Source organism: Linepithema humile, chromosome 2 (genome assembly GCF_040581485.1).
Source record: "Linepithema humile isolate Giens D197 chromosome 2, Lhum_UNIL_v1.0, whole genome shotgun sequence".
In the NCBI taxonomy this organism is placed as follows: Eukaryota; Metazoa; Arthropoda; class Insecta; order Hymenoptera; family Formicidae; genus Linepithema; species Linepithema humile.
Genome location: NC_090129.1, coordinates 9,316,088 through 9,340,604, shown reverse-complemented (window position 1 = coordinate 9,340,604; position 24,517 = coordinate 9,316,088). Strand labels below are relative to the sequence as shown.

Below are 24,517 nucleotides of genomic sequence, written 5' to 3'. Positions count from 1 at the left end.
AATTCTTTTCAGTCCCGATAAATTGTGCATGAGAAGCCTCGCTTGATTTCGTTGCTGTACGATGAGTTTACGTGATCAATAGCGTGTTCGCGGTCGTTCGGTTGACCCACGTGGTGGCGCCCGGTCGATGCTTCTCGACCTATCGCGCGACGATTCGTGCAGGAACCGGCGCCACGATTGGTCGACACGAGATCCTTGCGTGGAGGGAATGTTCCAGAAGTTGCCGCATGCGGACTTTATATAAGACCACAGGGCGCGGACCGCTCACTCACGTTGCGAATCGTCAAGCGAGGAACTTCTTCACTGTCCTACACGAAGTGAATTTTTACGAAACGAACAAAGCTCAAGCTCTGAAATGTACGTGTTGCTCGCGAGTGGTTGCGAAACGTGCCGAGACTCGCGCGAAACGCTTTATCATTGTGTAATCACCCACGAGTTTCGTTCTCACGGAATTGTTCTCCTTGCAGAAAAATGGCGAAGGCACCCGCAGTTGGTATCGATCTTGGCACGACTTACTCCTGTGTCGGCGTTTTCCAGCACGGCAAGGTAGAGATCATCGCCAACGATCAGGGAAATCGCACGACGCCTAGTTATGTGGCTTTCACGGAAACCGAGCGTCTCATCGGAGACGCCGCCAAGAACCAAGTCGCCATGAACCCGAATAACACCATTTTTGGTGAGTTTCCATTTTTTTGCCCGCCCACTTACTCGCCCACTTTGCAGAAGTATTAATTATTCTACGGAATTTTAAATTGTTTCCTACAATTTTTATTCGTTTATTTGCAAGTCATTGCGGTGATGCGAGTGTTTCTATTATGTATATATAATAGATATATTAGATTATATTATACATATAATCTTATTTGATTGATTAATGTGTAACAAAATTCTAAAATAACATTAGAAGCATCTTTCTCTCTCTCTCTCTCTCTCTCTCTCTCTCTCTCTCTCTCTCTCTCTCTCTCTCTCCATTGTGAAAATATTCATGTAATTATAATTCTTGCAATTTGTACGATATTTGCTGAAGTGTGATAAAAAAATGATTCGTCATTGGATGAGCATGTGCAAATTACAAGTAAATGTAAATTAATTTCAAAAGATATTACACGATTTCATTTTCTTTATCACATTCGATGAAGTATTAGTGGAAATTAAGTGGAAATTAAGTGGAAATTAAGTGGAAATTAAGTGGAAATTAAGTGAAATTAAGTGGAAATTTGTAACATTATTAATTTCTCATTTTATTCGATTAGATGCCAAGAGGTTGATTGGTCGCCGCTTTGAGGATCCAACCATCCAGGCTGACATGAAGCACTGGCCTTTCACCGTGGTAAACGACAATGGCAAGCCAAAGATCCAAGTACAGTATAAAGGAGAGATGAAGACTTTCTTCCCAGAAGAAGTGAGTTCGATGGTCCTGGTCAAGATGAAGGAGACCGCAGAGGCATACCTAGGCAAAACCGTTAGCAATGCTGTGATCACCGTCCCCGCTTACTTCAACGACTCGCAGCGTCAGGCAACCAAGGACGCTGGTACCATCTCGGGCTTGAACGTGCTGCGTATCATCAACGAGCCCACCGCCGCTGCAATCGCGTACGGCCTCGACAAGAAGGCCACCGGCGAGCGGAACGTCCTAATCTTCGATCTCGGTGGTGGCACCTTCGACGTGTCCATCCTGACCATCGAGGACGGCATCTTCGAGGTTAAGTCCACGGCCGGCGACACCCATCTGGGTGGCGAGGACTTCGACAACCGCATGGTCAATCACTTTGTGCAGGAGTTCAAGCGCAAGTACAAAAAGGACCTGACCTCAAACAAGCGCGCGCTCCGTCGTCTGCGCACAGCCTGCGAGCGCGCGAAGCGTACTCTGTCGTCGTCCACGCAGGCCAGCATCGAGATCGATTCGCTCTACGAGGGAATCGACTTTTACACCTCCATCACGCGAGCTCGCTTCGAGGAGCTCTGCGCCGATCTGTTCCGCGGCACCCTCGAGCCCGTGGAGAAGTCGCTGCGCGACGCCAAGATGGACAAGGCACAGATCCATGACATCGTTCTAGTCGGCGGTTCCACCCGTATCCCCAAGATCCAGAAGCTCCTGCAGGACTTCTTCAACGGCAAGGAACTCAACAAGTCCATCAACCCCGACGAGGCTGTGGCCTATGGAGCGGCCGTGCAAGCGGCTATCCTGCACGGCGACAAATCCGAGGAAGTGCAGGACTTGCTTCTGCTCGACGTCACGCCGCTTTCTCTCGGCATCGAGACCGCGGGCGGCGTCATGACCGCGCTCATCAAGAGGAACACCACCATCCCGACGAAGCAGACTCAGACCTTCACGACGTACGCCGACAATCAGCCGGGCGTGTTGATTCAGGTGTACGAGGGTGAGCGCGCCATGACGAAGGACAACAATCTGCTGGGCAAGTTCGAGCTCAGCGGTATCCCACCGGCGCCACGTGGAGTCCCTCAGATCGAGGTCACCTTCGACATCGACGCGAACGGCATCCTCAACGTGTCCGCCGTGGACAAGTCCACCGGCAAGGAGAACAAGATCACCATCACCAACGACAAGGGCCGGCTCAGCAAGGAGGACATCGAGAGGATGGTGAACGAGGCGGAGAAGTACCGCAGCGAGGACGAGAAGCAGAAGGAGACGATCGCGGCCAAGAACGGCCTCGAGTCTTACTGCTTCAACATGAAGAGCACGGTCGAGGATGAGAAGCTGAAGGACAAGATCAGCGCGTCGGACAAGCAGACGATCCTCGACAAGTGCAACGACATCATCAAGTGGCTTGATGCGAATCAGCTGGCCGACAAGGAGGAGTACGAGCATAAGCAGAAGGAGCTCGAGGCCATCTGCAATCCCATTGTCACGAAGTTGTACCAGGGCGCCGGTGGTATGCCCGGCGGTATGCCAGGCGGCTTCCCCGGTGCCGGCGGCGCTGCTCCCGGTGGAGCGCCCAGCGGTGGTGGCGCGTCCGGACCCACCATCGAGGAAGTCGATTAAGTTGAATCTCTGGCTAGATAATGAATTAACGTATCCCCGAGAATATATATCGCAGATACAAACATGGCGAATCGATACATTTGATTTAATTAATTGCAACGTAACGTGTGATGGAAACGACATCATATTATGGCGTCGCTTTTGCTATAAATGGCGTTAAAGCCGATTGAATAAAGTATATTAATTACTCACGTTTGCAGTTGGGATACATATTTTTGACGCTATGTTATTGATCTTCTATGTTGCGTCTTACGAACTTTGAAATATAGAAGATTCCCAAAATTTAAATCTGCGTTTTTCTTCTACCTGATGAACATATAGAGCTAGCACAACATTTAGCGCCGATATGATCACAATTGTTACAACGTTGAATAATTAAGTTGCAAAGTATTAATTTTATTTTTGATTCCCGATTATAATACTTGTTAACTTTAATTCATCTATTTTCAAACAAAAAATAAAATTTTTTCTACCTTATTTCTGTGACAGATTTTTTTAGCCATTGACTTTCGTTACTTTGTATTGTCCTTTAATTAATTTCACTAACTTACTAATTCTACAATTAAAATTCTTATCAAATACTGATAATTTTTCTCTAATATTTATAATTACAAGCAACCTTAGTATCGTAATTTCATTTAATCTAAATGCAGCAATTTGTGTATTAATGATATAAATAACTACACTAATGTTCATGGAATATTCTGATCTTTCTCATTTGTAACACTTATGTTAATATTGAAAAAAGTACAAGATTTAGAAGACTAGAAAATTACTTCCTAAAAATATTGTACTATAAAAAAAGGAAACTTAACATTAAAGGAACAGAATTATTTTTTAAATTTGATTGAAGAACGAAAGAAAAGAAAACGTGGAGAGAATCTAAAGGTAGAGAAACATAGAAGTAACAGTCGATGGCGCTTATTAGAAACATTTTCTGCATGAGGTAATGTATATTCTTTTGTTAATTATTTTACTATTTAATTTGTATATAAAGTAGGTTGTCAATAATAGGATTTTATTATGCATCTTGTGTGTAAAGGATATTTATTTAAATTTTGAAGAAGAAAGGTTAAAAAATATAGAAAATGCGATTAAAATGAGTGGAGTTAATATTACAATACTTAGCAGGCACAATTGGACGTTTTTGATTTGTACACTTTCGACGGTTTTTTTCCATGAATGTAATTCACTTAAACAACAGGATAAATGAAGTAAAATTTTATTTGTAAGCACAATATGCAAGAACCCTGTGGCAAATAATTACAACTCCAGAAATAAAGATATGTAATACGTATGCTGCGCGTACGTTTAATACGACGTTAAACCTTGGTGGCGAGAGCTGTAACGAAAAATCACATATTTCCTACAATTGATTCAATAGAATTCTACCAATTGCGTAAATAGCGCGCAAATAAACGCGCAGAGGCGAGATAATTATACGCGTAATTATAAAGAATAGCCAGATGTCATACCAGTTGTAAATAATACGGTTCCTTTCCCTTTCTTTTTCTTCTTCTTCTTGCCAGCTGCGTTACCATCGTCTCTTGCTTCTGAAAACAATGAACGGCTCAGATAAGCAATCAAAGGTTAGATAAATTTTTACACGTTCTGTACACATGCAAACGATAGAGCCCGATAAATTCGATTTCGGCATACGAGCGAGATAAGCGCGACTTACGTTCCGAAGCATATTTTTCTTTATCCTCGTTGAATGGCGTATCTGTTGCGTCAGGATACGTTTTTGATTTTACAAGTGGCCACGCATTCACAGGTTTGTCATGTGCATTTGTCGATGTCATTGACGGTACTTCATTTTCATTTTTACTGGACGATGTACTCGTGATACCGGAATACGTTCTCGTTTTCACTGACGGCCAAGCATTGGTTGATTTATTATGCGTCCTTGTTGCTATTGTTGACAGTACTTCCTCTTCGTCGTTGAACGATGCTCTCGCTTTCACGGCCGGCCAGGCGTTGGTGGGTTTATTGTGCGCCTTTACCGACATCGTTGATGTTAACTTTGCTATGTCGGCGAATGTCCGAGTATGTTCACGCGAATTATCTATTTCCTGTTTCGTAGTAATTTCTTCAAACGCACTTAAAGGTGGACTGCTAGCAATACTTGTTGTGGCTGACTCGGAAGGTGGCAGTGCGTATTCACTATATTAGAATACAATAGATTATTTTTTTTTAAGAACGGTATAAAGCGTACAAAACTTAAAGTAGCGTTTTACAAATACGTGAGAAATATCGGCGGTATCAATAAAAATGATTACTGTGCTTACTTGGAAAGTAATTCAGGTTGCAACTGAGGGAAATGTTGAAACGATCCAATATTCAGTTTGGGAGTCGAATATATACCAATTTGTCTGTTCGCTTTTTCTATACTTTTCTGCTCCATTTTGCTCTCCTCGCGTTTCTTCTGTTCTCTATGTTTTTTTCTCAAATTCAGTTGTTCTAATAATAAAAATTCAATACAGTAACATAGCTGACTATTTAATACAAATGATGCGAGATGTTCATGATATAAATTATCCAGAGAAGTTTTAGAATAAGATAAACAATCACCTTGGAAAACCCGAAGAACTTCCTCCGATACAAGCGGTGGTTTCAATTCAATCTCCGCTAATTCGAACGGACAATTAAGTGGCAAGTGACAAAGATATCGCAATCTTCGTCTTAAGTCTTGCGTGAAGATGCTTGCTTCCTTTTCCAGAAGTTTGCCCGTTATCATAGGAGGACAGTGCTCTAAACTGCCATATTGCATTTCCAACATCTTCACATTCGCCACGTGAAGATAAGTGTGCTGTCCATCCTCGGCTGAAAATCAATCAACACAACATTACTCGGCAAGTCTAAAGCACTAAAGCATCCCGAAATATTCGAAATATTAAACGTTTAGCTTTGATTTTCAGCAATCTGCACGATTGCCTACCTTGATAAAAGTAAGAAAATTTGGAAGGGCTTGAAGTAGATTGGCTATCGCTGGAAACACTATCCGTTGAAGATTGCTTGGCCAAAGATTTGGTATTATCTTTACACACGTCAGAATCCACTTCACTTCCTTGCGATGTTTCCTCAGATATTTCTTTTTCCGTTAAACTTTCTGTAGGTGGAGTATCTTTGGATAATCCATCCTTAAATGTCACATTTTTGTTATTGAAAGTTGCCAATATACATTTATAGCCGTAAATATATGCTTTGTTACCTGACACAGTAGCTTCTCCTCCCGTTTTAACAGTTCATTGAACGCTTGCTTGATATAAGGAGCCATGTCCGGATTATCTTTAAGCTCAAGTTCCAATTCAGAACGCTCACCCTCTATGATGTTGACAATCTGAACAAGATTATTCTCCGTATTATCAATTTTAGTGTGTATTTAAATAAAATATATTAAGTTTTAACAAATTTACGTCTTTTCCGCTTGCGAGGAGAAGTTTCGAGAAGATTTGATTATCAGCATTTTCCGAAACGGACAAAAATCTTGTCGGTGGACGTATCGCGGATTCTACAGGTGTTGTGAACAGCGAATTCTTTTCACGACGCATCAAACGTAGTTTGACGGTGTCACCCAAATTGAAAGCGTATCGTGTTATCCCGATCACACTAAAGAGTATGTACAATCAGAATAGCTTGCAGAATATTTGTACTCAATATCTTCTGTGCAATTACCTTTTTAAATCATTTTTATGAATGTATCCGTAGCAAATAGGACATGTGTAAGTGCCCATTTCTTCACGATAATGCAAATGACAGAGAATACAAGGCCAGCAAAAAACATGACCACACCGAGTTATTTTGCCTGCGACTAGAGGATACAGGCAAATAGGACAAGAGAGATTTTCCGAGTTATGAAATTTCTGTAAGTATATTAGTCAAATCAGATGCAATTCTTACTTGTACACATTGTATCAATTATATGTAAAAGAATCTCTTGTGAGAAATTTATAAAATTGATATACCAACTTACAATTTGCTCGACCAATTTCCAATCTACCAGAATATCAGGGTTAGTCAAATGTAAAGAATAATCTCCATTCGCAGTCACGACAAATTGGCAGCTATACATAATATAAAAAATATATATAAGTATGTATACTTAATGTATATTTAATGTGCAAATAATGTGCTAATATTACTGTTAATATCTGATTATTTTAACTATTATTTAGATATTTATTTTGAAATAACTAAGAAATCTGATATCTAGATTTTAATCTATTAGAAAAAACCTACTGAATAATATACAGTTAAGAAATTATTTATGAATGTTATTATTACCGAGCTTGTACAAACTGTTCCTTGTTGTACTTATGTCGCTGCACTGGTGGAAGCAATCTATTACTGTTATTATTATGTCTCCATACATCCCTGTTTTGTGCATCTCGCATCATGCATCGCTCATAGCGAAAGTTCAGCAAATGATTGCCATTCTCCTTTCTACTTCTTGGGACCAACACTGAGCCATAATCAGGCAACTTTTCTTCCACTACCTTTAAATATATATAAAATATACATAAAATATACATAAAAATCAGCAAATAGATATAGAAAAAGATAGAGGCATCTGCAAACCAACCTTGGAATTCTCCTCTGCACCGCCATGATATTGTCCTTTAGGTTTCTGTCTCTTAATAGAATCTTTTGTTTTCTGTACATTGTACTTTGCCGATTGTTCATTATTAGAGAAGTGGGCGCCATTAGGTTCTTCTTTGCCCAAAGTTTCCAGATATAGCTCATCAACATCTGAAAGAAGTGTAACAACATGATGTAATACGTGAATGACACCTACAGTCTGCTTGCTCTGATCTTGGCTATCATGAATGATCATTGAGATGTTGACCTTGAGGAGGACTCACCTTGATCCTTTCCCACATCAGCAGTAGTCCCCTCGGTGGGGGACAGCGCAAATTTTGTTTTTACATCCATCTGAGAATTGACTGTAGTCTGTCTGATGATTCACTTCGTTACAGCTGCGGTCTCCACCGTCTCCTCTCCTCCGAGAAACGTTATCTTTTTGCGCACCCTTCATCTTCTTCAATAAGCCATGTTTCGTCAGTGCCAAAGTAAAAAGTATGCCTCGATGTGCCGATATTCGACAGTCGATGCAGTGGTTCACTGAGGTGACACGAACGGCGGTGAGCAAAATGCTCGGGCTTTCCTTCAGGGAGTAATCGGCCTCCCTTCCGTCGCGAACGACGATCACTGTCCCTTAACCTTAGAGACGGTCACGATCGAGACTGATCCAAATGGCGAACCTCCACCATTCACGGAAACGGAAGTGAGACGTACGTATCACGAGCGCGACGCAATCGCTTGGTGCTGATATGATTTAAGATTTTCGTCATCGTTCAAATCTGACAAAAATGCCTGGTGAGTAATTTTTTAACTACTCTTACTTCTTTTTTATTTATTCCTGTTGGAAGTAGTAATAATCTTTATTTTTAGAATTGCATATGTGACTTCAGTAGAACGTGCAGAGAAGTGATCTCCGCAAAGTTGGTAGCCTTGAAGCGAGAATAAGCATGTAGAAAGGTTATGGTTATCCGTTGGAACGGCTAAGAAACGCTCTATTTTAGCCGGAATTGAAAAATTGTTAACAGGAGCACACGATGATCGAGGAGCTCTCTCGAATAGACGGAGGTGTGTCTTAGCGGTCCCCGAGCTCGGGAGAAGGGAGCTTGGGTAGTGGGGAGCCCTCTTTGGATTGGCTGTTACTTTGCATGGCTGCCAGATGGAGGAGTGACCACCGCTGACTCGGGGCCTCTTCTAATTGGCTGTTGCCATGGTTGCTACATAATGACTTTCACGGCAACAGCCAATTAGAAGAGGCCCCGAGTCAGCGGTAGTTACTCCTCCATATAGCAGCCATGCAAAGTAACAGCCAATCCAAAGAGGGCTCCCCACTGCCGAGCTCGGGGACCGCTAGGACACACCTCCGTCTATTCGAGAGAGCTCCTCGAGCATCGTGCGCTCCTGTTAACAATTTTTCAATTCCGACTAAAATGGAACGTTTCTAGCCGTTCCAACGGATAACCATAACCTTTCTACATGCTTATTTTCGCTTCAGGGCTACTTTTGACAGTGTTAGGATGTTCGTAAAATACTTAAATAATTAAAACGTCTCTTTTAAAATTTTTGGCAAGTTTTTTGTTGCAAAATTCAAAATGCTAATCATTATAGAAATGAAAAAAAACAACGTCCTTTTTAGGACGTTTTTAGGACGTCCTAAAAGTGTCTTTTTCAGTCTATAAGACGTCCATATATATATATTACGCATATAATTTATGTATAATGTAATATTACATATGTAAAATATATGTTAGTTATTAACTATGAATGCAACCAAGCGATTCGGTAAGAAAGGAGACAGAAATAGTATGTCTGTTCTTTTCCAGTGTTACATACGTGACTTGCTCATGTGTGCGGTATTTCGTCCGTCATGCTGCTTGCTATTGCGTCTCAAATCTGGCGTCACTGGCTCTGATAGCAGCTGACAGCGACGCTACAAGAGAAAAAAACATGGTACCGTCCCCTCCTTACTGCGCTGTTGCTGTGTCATATCGCATGTGATTCGAACTTGTCACCGGGACTTATCGATGATACCTTCATCGTCTTTGTTCTACACTTTATGTTGCGAACAATCACGATAAACATAATGTAATGTGCGGAGTTTGGTTCCATAGCAATGTCAAAATTGAACGGAATCGTCTTTCTTCACTTTTTATCGGTTATTATCGCCTCAACAGTACGTATTATACATTTAACTGTGTTTTCATTCTTTTATTTAAATCTACTTTTGTATTAATTTGTAATATAATTTTCATATTTTGATAGAAGCAAGGAATTTACTTAAGAACAATACACCTGTCATTGATTGAATCATTAAGTCCCATCATTGATATTTGTTTAAGGAATGGCATTTTTTATTTTGTTTAGTAAAATGCTTAATTAGATTGTTAAAATTGTAAACTGTGTATTTTTGTTGCAGGTTTTAACAAAACTGTCTTTCGCCTCTTACTGTGAGGTAACTGAACCGAAATCAAGTTTTGTATACAAATTAACAAAATTATCATCAAGTAAGGAGGATATCATTATTCACCATGATTCTAATAAAAGTATCCGTATGCAATTATGTTCTTCATTAATAAAGAAGTGTAATGGTGAAGATGGATATGCAATATGTCTAATAAGAAACAATACAGAGAAAGGAATAGGTAATGTTATAGATTAAAGTACATTTTGTTCATGGCATTACTATGAAATCTGAAAGAAATCTCTAAAAGGAATTGATTTTACTCACATAAATAGGAAAGTTCCCTCCAGTGGTAGATAATACACCTGGAAGAATATTATTTAAGTTCACTGGTGACAATTGTACACCTGACGTTAAATATACAGTGCAAATTATTGTGCATTGTGATTACAATGCAGAAAATAATTCACGTCCTGAATTATTTCCATACGTAAGTAATTAGCTTAGGTATATAATAATATAAATCTTATATATAATAAAAATATTTGTGTGCAGGCAGAAAAGCAATGTGACATACACATGAGCTGGAAGACGGCATTAGCTTGTACGCCCAGAACTCAAACAAATTGTACAGTTGTCAAGGATGGTCATCATTTTGATCTGAGTCCTTTAACAAGATCTTCGGAAAATTATGTAATCTCTATGAGGAATGAAACGAGATTGCCTAAGATTGTATTGAATGTTTGTCAATCTGTAGTACGTCTACCCAACGCTTTGTGTCCAATTAAATCAGGTGCTTGCTTAAATGATCCTACAAAACTTAACAGGCAAGTATCTTTTGTACAACACAAATGTAGCTTTTCATTGTAGATATAAATATAACACAATTATAATTTTTTGGCAATAGTATGACAGTTTTTTTATTTGAAGATAGATTTCTATTTGTTCTTTTTTGTTCTATTTCAGATATTCAAGTTTAGGAGAAGTGCACAAACCTCTCTCCTTTGTGAATGGGACGTTACAAATAGAATATCAGGACGGTGCATTATGTGTTCTAAAAAATATTACAACCCCACATGTTAAAACAACTATTACATTTATATGTGATTATAAATCTACGGTATAATATCAATAATAATAATAATTTACATATATGTATTATGTATCATATACATTAATTATTTTACTGTAATTTATTATAATTTATAATATTATTATCAGAAGACTATTCCGGAATATGTTGGAGGAGAAGAAAATTGTAATTATCAATTGATATGGAACACTGCTGCAGCATGCAGTATTGAGTCTCTGCGTAATTATAGTGCGAAAACAGCAGGCAATTGTTCCGTTACGAATCCAGTTACGAATTTTACGTAAGAACAATTCTTAATGTTATATGATTAATATTGATAAATATGCAACACATCTATGATTTAACTGCATGTCTTGTAATTTGCAGATATAACTTGCAATCATTAATGAACCAAGACTTTACTACAACGGCTTTTGTTGCTAATGCAAGCGGTACAAAGTACAAATTTAGATTATGCGGAGCGCTTGCGGATAACACATGTGGAGTTGAAACCGGTACTATATTTTATCAATGACAAAATATATAATATATATTATTATAGTAATGCATCTAAATTTCATTTATCGATTACTTCAGGAATATGCAATACGAAATACAATAAATCATCGGGCCAAGCTAATTCTAATCTGATGTGGCAGCAAGGCGGCCCTTATTTGAATTATACTAATGGAGATTTATGCGAGAATGGAATGCGTCATTATACAGTTATCGGATTTTTTTGCGGATCAGAAGGATCGTCCAATCTACCTATCCTTATGGAGGAGTATCCTTGTCAGACTGTCATACACTGGAATTTAGATCTAGTTTGTGAAAAAAGAGTAAGTATTCTAACATGTTTCTATTTTATATTAATGTTAATTCAATAAATAATATGCATGTACATTTAATTTCGCATTATTTTTTTTTTTTGACACAACGAATAAACAAATTTCTTTTTCGTGTAGATTAAATGCGCTACCGACAATGACGACGAGATTAACTTAAATCCTCTTATACAATCGACAAGAAACTATGTTGTAAAAGCCAACGGTACCGAATTTCACATAAATATATGCCGACCACTGGTTCCTACTCCAGGTCTCACGTGTGCACACGGTAGTGCTGCTTGTAAAGTTACGGTGAACTCCAAGAATGAGTATATCAACGAAATTGTGAGTACAAATGTTCTATATTTGGATAATTATCACTTTTGAAAATGTGGTTATATAAATTTTTATTATATTATATACTCTGATTTAAATAACTACACAGAGTTTGGGATTTCCCGAGAAGAGTCCTACATTAAACAAAGATATACAAACGGTATTACGTTATACCGGTGGATCGGAGTGTCCAGAGAATCCAGCTAAATTGATATCTTCAAACTTTACATTTGTTTGTGATAATAACAATCGGGTAACGATACTCAGCATCTCCCAGAAATTTTAATTCTAATGATACATTTTCTTATTTAATTCAAAACATTTTTACATTTTTAGGAACTTCCAGTGTATAAACGTTATGTTGATTGTACTTACGTGTTTGAATGGAACACTAGTAAAGCATGTGGAGCTGTGATAGGAAGCTGGACATCACCGTGTACAATAAGGGATGGTTTCCTTTCTTATGAATATGATCTTTCTTTATTATACAAAACGCAGAAGATACACTACGTGAGTTTTAAAGCCTTACAAAGGAATGTGAAGTATCTTGAATATAAAAAGCATTACATAATTACTGACTTGTTAAGAATAAATAAACTTCAAATTTTCTGATCAAAAATGATGTTATAGGTGAAAAGCAAACAAGGTAAAGAGTATGGTATAAGCATTTGTGGCGGGGAAAAATACTGCAACAGTTCTGCGATATGTTATGGGAACAACGGTTATGGATCGCTCGGGAGTGTAATTTTTGATTACAGTCGAGATGATGTAAAGCTTAAATATATGAATGGCAGTAAATGTCGTAACAGTAAGTTGTGATCTCTGCATTTCATTAATGTACTTATGATTTATTTTCTTAATTGTACATATGTGACATTTTATTTTCATAGATTTCTATACGTCTGAAGTAAGATTTATATGTAATGAATCTATAGGCATTGGTGCACCAAAACTGCTATTGGTAAGTGAAATTAAATATGCAGTATGTCTCGTTTTATGCATATTATACATATTACTGGGTTCTCCCAGAATCAATTAGGTCAAGCAATTAAGTGGAGTTGCGGCGATCTTATCAATCACATATATTGTTTTGACATACACGCGTTTAGATGCAACGTATCATTTTTATAAATTTCTAGCTTATTTATATTTAATTCAATTATGACTCTTTTCTTCTTTTTTATTTCAGGAATCGCCATGCAGCGCGGAATTTGAGTGGCACACTGAGATAATCTGTGCAAAACATGCTAATTCTCAAGTCGCGGATCGAGAAGCAGCTTCATCCTCCAAGATATTGGAGGAACTTTCTCCTAGTCACGGTAGATTTTTGGAATATTCAATTTTAAAAATGAGACATGTTACATTAATATATAAAGCAACATTCAATTAAGACAAATTAAGTGGCAAGACAGTTTTGACTAAAATACTTAAACGTTAAGTAAAGCAATATATGAGAACAAAATCAATTTCATTTTATTTTATTGGTGAAGATATTTTGCTAGAAATAATTTCTACGATCACAATTTTTGTTTTTTTATATAATTAGTTTCCACATTTTACTATAACGATCTCACGATGAATTGTGTTTCCAGCTGGAACAGTAACTGGCGTAGTACTAACTGTGATCGCGGTGCTAGCCGCTTTAATTTATTTCCGTAAGCCAGAAAAAAGAGCGTGCTTTCGCTCTTGGATAGATTCGCTTAGTTTCAGAAGAGGTGCAGGTCGGGTCCAGTATTGTAGGGTACGATATCCCTTTTCACCTTTAATATTTATGCAAATACGTTATATATTTATTAGGAACTATACATACGTTCAATATATGCTACTTCTTATGACAGGTTGACACCAGCGAGGAAGCGAGACTTTTGCTCGATGCTTCAGATCCTACACAATGCCAAACGGACAGTGACGACGATCTTCTGCATGCGTAGCGAAGTTGTATTAAAATTTGTTTTAGATTGTACAAGTATGGGATAGTACTTTATTTTTAATATTGTAACAAACCGATGAATAAATTATCTTACGAAGTATGCATGATAAAGTAAGTTAATACATTCTATTGTTGGTGATAATCTTATATTATTTATCATTTTCACTCGCTGTCTTCTCCTTTTTGGTATTATAGAAAATAATTTTTTATTTGCAATTGTATCAATTTCATTATTCTAATTATACTATAATTATATCAAATTCTTTTGCTAAAAATCAATTCACGATCGCAAGAGTGATCGCAAATGTCTTGGGAAATACAAAGATTAAGTTTTTTATTATTGTTTACAATTTATAATTCTCTAGAACTTTCCTTCAGGCAGAACTACTTATCGTCCGGATTGAAGCGGCAGCGCGTATCTTTTATCGCAAGGATCTCCCCATTGAACGTACGTGTAGATATGTACGCTTTCAGTTCAGAATCCAAATCATCTGTGTGTTTGATGTAATCATACAAGATCAGTATCACTCGCGTCCGACCTTCGTTCAACGCTTGACGATGAGCAGCCCGAAAATCTATTCTTCTCCAGACGATCTCCAAGAAATTTGGCAACAGCACCACTGTCGTTCGTCTAGAATTCTCCACAGATCTAGCAATATTGTTTGGTATCTATTCGCTTGCTAACCAATCTCGATAATGAAGACACAATTAGAATGGAATCGAGTTATTTTTTGATTTCACTTCGTTCTTCACTTGATTTCACTTCGTCCACTTCGTCCTTTGTTATAAAATTGTGATTTTCCTGCGAGAAGTGCATAAGCATACCTCGTACGATACGTCGTTATTCAATTTCTCTCTCGCTGTAAACCGTAAACACCACTTGAACAGCCATATCTTAATATGTGTTTGATATTTGTAACACAAAATACCAATAATTAATGCAATAAGAGCAATTGCTGCACTAATGTTGATAATCACTGTTGTGTCAAACGAATAAAAATTATTAAAATTTATTTCCGATATATTTCTAGAACATATTCGTACTTTTTCCAATTCTTTCGGACTGTGACAAATTAAATTTTCTAATTCTATCTGAAAATAGCTTTGAACGTTGTGCATTTTGTCTCCATAACATAGAAAATCGTACATTTCACGATCACAATTTAATGGATTATTTTCCATTAATATTTTTACGGTACGATTTCTTTTAGTACGAATTCCCTCTTTTATATGTTTAGCATCGTATAAAGGGATATGCTGTATTTTATTTTGAGTCAAGTTCACTATAATGTTGGGCGATGAAAACATTAAATCTTCTACCTAGAAAAGAAAGTATCGTCATATACATATAAAAGAATATAAAATAAAATGTTATATAAACATAGGTCCGTTTTATTAAAATGATATAAGATATCAAACATGAATAACGGATTTGCTGTTAATACATTACGATGTGAGAGTAGATCGGCGATGTTTTTAACAAGTTTATTGCAGCTATGTTTATTATTTGAAATCATTGATGGTAATCAGTTTCGATAAATGAGCAAATTTGTATCAGTCTCAAAAAATTCTCGAGTTACCGCAAGAGAATATCAACGGAGATTCTCTAATAGAAGAGTGCCAACAAACTTCTTTTTTTTTCAATTAACGTGATAATAAAACATTTCTAAACCTATTTTTATACAATATTATTTTCTTATTTCTACTCATAGATCATACTGGCAAAGTTTGATTGTTTATCTTTGGAACACCCTGTATATATTACTTTCCGAAGTGCTATTCCAAATACTTACTTGTATAGAAGATATGTTGTTATAACTGAGATCCAATCTACGAAGCTTCTTGGAGTTAATCCAATCGTCAAATATTTTCGAAATGCTATTGTTAGCTAAATATAGTTCTGTCAGCGAGTCGCAATTGTAGAAAGGTGAACTGACATATAAGCCATTAGATTCTAATGTAAGAAAGTTGTGAGACAATTTGATAGTCTTTAAATTTCTGACATAACGAAAATTGTAGTTGGAAATAATTTTTAAATGATTTCGTTCCATATTTAATTCTTCCAACCGCCGTAATGTTTTAAATAGTCGTCTGTAATATAAAGAAAACGACTTCTATATTAATAAAATTATGAAACATATAAGCAATTATTATTAATCATATAATAAAAGCGATTTAAACATACTCGGGAACAGAAGTAATGCGATTATTTGATAAAATCAAATATTTTAAACCCTTGATATTTGAGAAAATATCATCAGGCAAAACTTCTAGATGATTAGAATCCAGATTCAATGTTGTTAACTCTTCCAAATCCCAGAATAGATTTACGGGCAAAGTTTGGAGGTAATTGTTACTCAATATAATCGTAGTCAGTCTAATTGATCCCCTAAAGAGATTTTCCGGTAATGTCACTAGTCCATTATTCGTCAGTATCACAGTGTCCAATTTCGTTAAATTGCTAAATTCATCTAATAAAGTCAAATGTCTCTGGTTGTAACTTAAGTCAACGCGTAATAATTTTGTATTATATCGTAGAAGATCTTTTTCCAAATATGTAAAATAGTTCTTATTTAAATTAAGTGTATTAAGGTTTTTCAGCTTTCCGAATATACTGTTTAAATTGAATACATTGTCTAAACCGAATAAATTAAATAAATTATTTATTGAAATATCGAGGGTCTCCAGAGCGACAAGTTTATCGAAAATATCGGGTGGAAGCTCGGTTAAAGAATTCTCTGAAACATCGAGGTTTTTCAGAGCGACAAGTTTGTCGAAAATACCCAATGAAAGCTTGGTTAAATAATTCTTTGAAACATCGAGGGTCTTTAGAGCGACAAGTTTATCGAAAATACCCGGTGGAAGCTCGGTTAAAGAATTCTCTGAAACATCGAGGGTCTCCAGAGCGACAAGTTTATCGAAAATACCCGGTGGAAGCTCGGTTAAAAAATTCTCTGAAATATCGAGGTTTTTCAGAGCGACAAGTTTGTCGAAAAAACCCAATTGAAGCTTGTATAAACTATTATTTTGTAGACTCAGATATATTAAATTTTTCAGCTTATTAAATGTGCTTGGTTTTATCAATTTCAAATGATTATTGTTCAAATTGAGTGTTCTTAAATTGGGGGTATAATCAAAAAATTCATCGGCCAAATGTTCTAAGCTGGATAGGGAAAGGGTTTGCAATTTTTTCAAATTAGCTAACAAATCGCTCTCCACATGGAATGTCTTGTAATTCTCTATTTCCAGCTTTTCTAAATTTGTAAAACCATTTAGGTGATACTTATTCAAAGTCAAGCTCAAGTTTTTGTGCGATTGAAGAATTAATATATGAATGTTTGATTCTATAGCTCTTAGCATTTGCACAACGTCAATCAATTTAACGTTCTCAGGTAAATTGCAGTCGTCGAACTGTATGGCTTCGTAAAACGGCCATGAAATGTTATGCGTAATATTTTCCCATACGTCTGGATTCAAATCTGACAAGCCCGATGAGTTGATACAGTTGAAATGGTTGATCTATGTGAGAAAACATTTTTTATATAAATTTAATAAGGAACAATCGCAATTATGAAAAATTTAATGTTTCTTAATGTTCGATGTCTTATATATAATATTATTGAATTTTATAATATAACATAGAATCTGTTGCTTTTAATTTTATAGCTTTTGATTTAGATTTTTGTAGTAATATTAATTGTGAATACAGAAAGTTTTTAAATTATACATCGCACATCCGCAAGAAAAGTGACACAAGTCAAAATTTTTCGAATTTTGTTTTATGTGAGAATTGTGTTCTAAATATATTCCTTCAATCAGGAAAAGTGATAGAAGTTGAATTCAAATATTTTCCATATGAGTCCGCTATGTTTAACATAAATAATTAATTTTAAAATTATTGTTTAACGTAAAGTATAGATATATTTGTGAAATTATTTCCCGTAAAACCAAATTTGCTTCAGACGATTTATAAGTTGCGACAGAATTTGAAAACCAATTAATAATATTATTAATAGGAAACGTTATTATTAACGCAATTCCGTCTTTCCTCTTTTCTGACAATTTGATATTTTTGACACTTTTCTTGCAGCTGTGCGATATGTGAATACATCAATATGAAACGCTCATGATTTAATAATTACGTACTGTTATATCATTTTCTTGGCTAATATATATATTGAAAACAGAATTATTATTATGTATTGTACAATTAATTAGAACCACTTGATCGTCATTTAAATTCTGATGGCACTTGTTTGTTGGATATTGAGCAAAAACGCATGTCATAGCAATGCATAGAATCACTAGGCATATCTTATGACGGGTACTCATATTTGTCTGATTAACCTGTGAATAAGAATGATTAATAACTACATGGAAAAGAAATTCGGAAAACATTTGAGATATTGTCTCTCTAACATTGCATAGATTTATTTCTTAGAATTTCAAATAAATTCTAAATAATTGAGAAATCGTAGGAACTACTTTAAAGACGCATTTTTTTACTTGCTAATTATAAGAATAATTAATTATAATAAATTATTTATTTTAAGTCACGATGGGCGTGCATGTGTTTTTTGTGTTTGACGCATAAATAAATTCGTAAAAATAAAACTCACACTATTTACTCACCTTGTATTATACTAGACACGTAGCAAATCTTTACGAGCTACGCCCCGTTTTTAAATTTCTTTCTCTAGTAAAAAACAATGATGATAAATGATGCTTAATAATATTATTTCGATCTATTTGTAATACACATGTTTCGCTCCGATGTTTTTAATAGATCTGGTAGGTTTATTTCAATTGTGAACTATTAATATATTAATTAGAAAATTGTGAGCAATGGGTTAGTAAAACGACATAAAAGAATTATGCTCATCTAATTTGCAAAACTATGATCACAATATATTTTTAAAAATTGTCAACTACAATTAATTATTCGTCGGATGGTTGATAGAAGCTTGAACACTATCTTCAACGAAGTTGCAGAGTTGTTACTTGTTAGCTGACTCGATATAGACTGAGGGCCTTCACTAAGGGCAACCTTAGCAGTGATGTCAGTTTTTCCGAAAGAACAACTGCGGAGCAATTGATGTGCATTCAGAATGTATATCTGGACACGTGACGGTAGTAGTGTTTAATTGTGTGTTGATCTTTGAAGGAGAAAACCGGCATCACTGTAAGGGTTTCAATAAGGGCTACTTTTTTCACTACCTGCTTTTTCGCTAATCAATCGTTAAAACTTGTCGATAGGATTGCCAATATGAAGAAGGAAATATTGTAATAAAAGGAGAAAATTTCTTTCATAATTTAAATATTATATATAATATATAATAGTAATTTATTATTATATTATATATAATTATATATATAATAGTAATATAATTCCAGTGTATAAATCGGGCAGCTCAGATACAGAGATCCAGCCTCACACGCCCTTTCTATCCGCTCGCTGCTCACGTGTTGTTTTTCGTTGCTGTGTGATAAACACCTTATCGCTTATCTACCCAAATCGTGGCCCTAGGGATTACAACATGTGCAATAAAGAGAAAAAACGAAGGCGTCAATCATAATCGGCGGAAATGCTTAACTAATTCCGAGTACTGTTATAAACTATAATATAAGCAAGATAGGGAAATCATTGCACACAGTTTACCACATATTGAAATATGTGATATAATACCACTACATGCAAATAACAATTTGTATTCTCGTCTTTATACTTTTAAATATTAAGATGAGAAAAAAATCGTGTTGAGAAGAATAAAAATCAAGTGATCGGTTTCCCAGATTAAAATCGGTTTGATCAATATATTAAAAAATTAATATATCAACCATAAACAATTGTTATTTAATGATTAGAACTCACGTGTTCTTTTAAACGCAGACGCGGATATTTTGCTAAACTCTCTATAAGAAATTAACTCTTTGCAGTCGTAATATTTTTTGGCATATCCTGTTGGTTGAAATTATTAATTTTCACTCATACACCTCTCACTTACACTATAGATGAAGCGTCTAAGGTTTAACTTAAGAGTTTAAGATTTATGTTCATTTGTTATATATACAACGTATAAACGTGTGTGCAGTATAGATAAGCTGCATTGTGCTGCTTACAATAAGATAAGCTACATTCTGCTGCTTACGATAAGATAATCCAGGGAGAAATACAAGTCAAAGAAATGTCTAATAGACATCAATAGATGTTTCTTCAAACTGTATTTCTTCCTGGGAAGCTGCATTGTGCTGCGCTGCCGAAACAAACTCCGTATGTACCGGAAATATCTCGGCCTACGATTAAAATGTGATTTACTGGGAATATTTTGGACATTGACCGCAAAGAGTTAAGTGTCTCAATAAGAAATAGTATAATAGTGTCCATATAATAGTGTTCATTTAATTAATGAAAATGACCTCCACGCCGTTTATTTACTAGTTGTATGATAAATGTGTGTTAAAATTATTTCCAAGCCGCTTGCTCGTTCTTATTGAAATTTTATCCACTTTCAAAAGGTAGTGGCGATTATTAAAAATAATAATATATCAGTTTAGCAACTCGTATCACAGCATATGTACAGTATTTGACACAAAGATTGTCAACCGTAAACTGCAGTCATCCGCTGAAATATTTTTCTGTAGCTATAAGATCTGAATTATGAAATCGCTGTAGGTAAATTCTGATACTTATATTTTTGAGTTATTTGTCACTTTAATGACAAAAATACCACTAGACAAGGTTCTGCATCAATATTGTACGTAATTTTAAAGTAGATTAACGTCGGGACTCAGAGAGAAGTGCCAGAAAGCGTACGGATCGTGAAGTTGATAAATAATTGGTTTATACTATTTATTTAACATTGAAATAGATATATTAATAATAATTTTGACAAAAAATTACGACTCACCTTTTATTTATAGTATTTTTCTTCATACAATTTTCTTCGTACGATTAGGTTTTGCAGATTAGACCACGAGGCACCGACTCCGAATAAAATTTCTGACGTGAATACACTGATTTTTCGGCTATGGATCAACTTTGTTTTGAGTGGAACTAATATTCTCATGGAGAAAAAATCAAAACATACCGACAGCAACAACTTTGCGGGCTTTTAAACTCACGGTTACCACTGGGTTACCGCAGATGCTATAGAGTTAAATAATTTGGAAATGAAGGAGTTAAATAATTGCGCACTCACTTTATTCTGTTTTCTTCTCCCTTTTTCGCTTTTTTTTTTACTGTTTTTTATCTCATTCATTTTTTTTAAATATTCTATAAAAATATTAAAAAATTAGAATTTTACGCAAAAGTAATATACAGGGTGTTTCCGCAACATACAGATCAGTAAGTAGGGTTGCCTATTTATTTATCGGCAGGGACATGCTTTACCGGCCGTACAGAATAAGGTTAGATCGCAAGTCCGGCGAAAAATAAGGCAAAAGAAATTTGAGTTATACCATTCTGGTATAGGATTCCAGATACCATCCAGGATACCATTCTGGTATAGGATACTGGTGTAAGATTCAATAATATATATATAATAAAATATATATACAATTATATATAATAATTTATTAATTATATATAATATAATAAAATATATATATATAATAAGAGTTGTTTAATAATAGAAATATTAATAACGACATAATAATAAAATTAGTAAACATTTAACGATTATTAAACAAATAACACAATTTACAAAATAAATATAAATAATATTTTTTTAATAAATAAATAAATAATAAAAGTTATTAATAATAGGGTTGTTAATAATTAACAATTAAAGATTAATAAATTAAATAATTTTTTTATTTAAATGCTTATAATAAATGTTCTATTAAATTACCATCTTCTTCTAAACATAACATAATTCTGCGCATGAAATTTTCTCTCACTCTATTTAATATGGCAGGAGTGATTTCTGTGCATGCGTTTCGTATTTTATTTTGCAAATCTTCTTGATTTGCTGGCAAAGTTTCAGTTAGATTTTATTTTTTAAATATCCCCACACAAAAAAGTCCATGGGCGTAAGATCTGGAGACCGTGGTGGCCACTCCTGAGGACCATGAAGTCCGATCTATCTCCGCGGAAATTTTCTATTTAGAATTGTTCTCGCTACAAGAAACGTGTGAGCGGGATGTCCATCCTGTTGGAAAACCATTTCTAGCCTATTAGCTAGTGGCACATCTTCCAAAAGCTCGTCGAGTCGGTGGAGAAGAAATTGTGAATAATAATGTGCATTCACATTTCCTTCTATAAATTCAGGGCCGATGACGTGATCTCCTACGATTCCGAGCCACACATTTACTGCCCACCTGCCTTGAAAATTGTGTTCCTTTACACAATGTGGATTCTGCTCTGCATAATGATGCTCATTATGACGATTTATCTGCCCATGACTTCCGAAAATTGCTTTATGGGTTTACAAAATGTTTTTTAAAAAGATATCATTTTTGACATCATTAAAATCCACTTGCAGAAATTGAATAATTTAGTATAAAGTTGACGATGTAAGTTGATAAATGGTAACAATGTGTCCGGTATATTATAAAATAATAAAAGAATAAAAAATTTAAACAAACTAGCGTGATCAATAATCCATTCACAGAAATTTAAACGTCGTGGCATATCAGCAGGTACAAGTTTGTGTGTTGTATGTTTTTTGAATGGATGCAAACCCAGCGAATGTTTAATTATTTTATGAACCGTAATGTGGTTCATGTTTAGATCCGCAGCAATAGCTCTCGTGCTTGTGTGAGGATTTCTGACAACAGCTTGTTGAACTGCATCAATTATCTCCTGATTTCTTTGTGGAACATGGAGCGGCTTGCGAGATTTACGAAATTGTCCATTTGTTCTTAATCTTTCTTTAAGGCAATGAAAAAAACTGTGGTTTGGGTGGCGTCTGTCCGGAAACTTTCGAGCGTAAAGTGCAGCTGCTTGTCTTTGATTCATTTGACACTCGCCGTAAATAAGAATTATGTCCGTTAATTCGTCAAACGAATAGTGATTTCGTTCCGGTTCCATTATGTTAACTCAATTTTTAACGCGTTTTAACCTGTATAATTCACGTCAAATTCTGTCAAACGGAATGCGATCAGGACATAAGGAATACAGAAAGAAAAACAATCGAACAAACAATTGTAACAGTTTTGTTCGTTTGAAGAATTAACACACATGATTCCACATTGTGCAAAAAAACACAATTTTCAAAGTAGGTGGACTGTAAATGTGTGGCTCGGAATCGTAGGAGATCATGTCATCGGCCCTGAATTTATCGAAGGAAATGTGGATGCACAATATTATTCGCAATTTCTTCTCCATTGACTCGACGAGCTTTTGGAAGATGTGCCACTAGCTAATAAACTAGAAATGGTTTTCCAACAGGATGGACATCCCGCTCACACGTCTTTTGTAGCGAGAACAATTTTAAATAAAAAATTTTCGGGAAGATGGATCGGACTTCATAGTCCTCAGTGTGGCCATTATGGTCTCCGGATCTTACGCCCATGGATTTTTTCGTGTGGAGCTTTTTAAAAAATAAAATATATGAAACTGCTAGCAAATTAAGAAGATTTGCAAAATAGAATACGAAACGCATGTGCAGAAAACTCTTGCTACATTAAACAGAGTGAGAGAAAATTTCATACGCAGAATCACGTTATGCTTAGAAGAAGCTGGTAATTTAATAGAACATTTGTTATAAGCATGTTTTAAATAAAAAAATATTATTTATCTTTATTTTGTAAATTGTGTTATTTGTTTAATAATCGTTTAATGTTTACTAATTTTATTATTATGTTGTTATTAATATTTCTATTATTAAACAACTCCTATTGCATATATATTATTAAATCTTACACTATATCAGAATGGTAAAACTCAAATTTCTTTTGCCTTATTTTCCGCCGGACTTGCGATCTAACCTTATTCTGCACGGCCGGTAAAGCATGCCCCTGCCGATAAACAAATAGGCAACCCGACTTACTGATCTGTATGTTGCGGAAGCACCCTGTACAACAATCTCAGGAATTTTCAATGACGAAAGTAACAAAAGGAGGAAAAGAAGAAGTGTTAAATAAAACATCAATATTACCGCATGTTTGATAATTCGTTTATGAATATGCGAAAGGATATGTAGTAATGCAGTAAATGGTAAACGCTTTATATTATGTAAAAATTATTTTTAATGTTTATCATAAAAATAATTTTTTAAAGATTCAATTAATTAAAAATTAATTGCTTGTCAGGTACTGTCTTAATAACTTATACAGGATGTTCTGCCATTACTACATTATAATTTAATAAATTAGTCAAAAAATCCTTTCTTAAGTATTAATGCAGTAATGAAAATGAAACATCTTA

The 24,517-nt window shown here is 35.4% G+C and overlaps 4 protein-coding genes and 1 pseudogene across 8 annotated transcripts; 2 read left to right on the top strand and 3 right to left on the bottom strand.

The window, feature by feature from the left end:
• Window positions 1-196: 196 nt before the first annotated feature.
• On the top strand, window positions 197-3,292 carry LOC105679998 (heat shock 70 kDa protein cognate 4). The gene is made up of 3 exons (XM_012380379.2): window positions 197-357; window positions 468-676; window positions 1,254-3,292. Exons 2-3 carry the CDS (start codon window positions 472-474, stop codon window positions 3,002-3,004), a joined length of 1,956 nt encoding a protein of 651 aa, XP_012235802.1. The 5' UTR covers window positions 197-357; window positions 468-471; the 3' UTR covers window positions 3,005-3,292.
• A 918-nt stretch (window positions 3,293-4,210) lies between these two features.
• On the bottom strand, window positions 4,211-8,297 carry LOC105679997 (E3 ubiquitin-protein ligase RNF10). 4 transcript variants are annotated; one of them, XM_067349043.1, is made up of 13 exons: window positions 7,867-8,296; window positions 7,587-7,753; window positions 7,289-7,500; window positions 6,978-7,068; window positions 6,680-6,867; window positions 6,421-6,613; window positions 6,216-6,344; window positions 5,943-6,144; window positions 5,576-5,827; window positions 5,293-5,464; window positions 4,686-5,167; window positions 4,480-4,554; window positions 4,211-4,346 (listed from the first exon to the last, which is right to left on the bottom strand). In XM_067349043.1, the coding sequence occupies exons 1-13, from the start codon at window positions 7,934-7,936 to the stop codon at window positions 4,327-4,329; spliced, it is 2,253 nt and encodes a 750-aa protein (XP_067205144.1). In that variant the 5' UTR covers window positions 7,937-8,296; the 3' UTR covers window positions 4,211-4,326. The 4 variants fall into 4 exon arrangements, with proteins under 4 accessions (XP_067205144.1, XP_012235801.1, XP_067205142.1 ...); XM_012380378.2 differs by having other exon boundaries at window positions 4,480-4,557; window positions 7,867-8,294; XM_067349041.1 differs by having other exon boundaries at window positions 4,211-4,554; window positions 7,867-8,297.
• Window positions 8,298-9,482: 1,185 nt separating this feature from the next.
• On the top strand, window positions 9,483-14,248 carry Lerp (lysosomal enzyme receptor protein). The gene is made up of 16 exons (XM_012380372.2): window positions 9,483-9,755; window positions 9,999-10,224; window positions 10,319-10,473; window positions 10,539-10,810; window positions 10,950-11,103; window positions 11,205-11,356; window positions 11,443-11,570; window positions 11,653-11,894; window positions 12,021-12,227; window positions 12,328-12,471; window positions 12,555-12,728; window positions 12,849-13,026; window positions 13,109-13,179; window positions 13,408-13,537; window positions 13,811-13,959; window positions 14,057-14,248. The coding sequence occupies exons 1-16, from the start codon at window positions 9,696-9,698 to the stop codon at window positions 14,147-14,149; spliced, it is 2,535 nt and encodes an 844-aa protein (XP_012235795.1). The 5' UTR covers window positions 9,483-9,695; the 3' UTR covers window positions 14,150-14,248.
• Window positions 14,099-21,493, bottom strand: LOC105679996 (protein toll-like). Of its 2 annotated transcripts, XM_067349040.1 has the most exons (6): window positions 20,021-21,035; window positions 18,781-19,671; window positions 18,295-18,495; window positions 16,334-17,667; window positions 15,942-16,239; window positions 14,099-15,468 (listed from the first exon to the last, which is right to left on the bottom strand). In XM_067349040.1, exons 3-6 carry the CDS (start codon window positions 18,478-18,480, stop codon window positions 14,932-14,934), a joined length of 2,355 nt encoding a protein of 784 aa, XP_067205141.1. In that variant the 5' UTR covers window positions 18,481-18,495; window positions 18,781-19,671; window positions 20,021-21,035; the 3' UTR covers window positions 14,099-14,931. The 2 variants fall into 2 exon arrangements, with proteins under 2 accessions (XP_067205141.1, XP_012235797.2); XM_012380374.2 differs by lacking the exons at window positions 18,781-19,671; window positions 20,021-21,035 and adding an exon at window positions 21,057-21,493.
• LOC136997778 (uncharacterized) lies at window positions 21,333-24,114 on the bottom strand (annotated as a pseudogene).
• Between the last annotated feature and the right edge of the window lie 403 nt (window positions 24,115-24,517).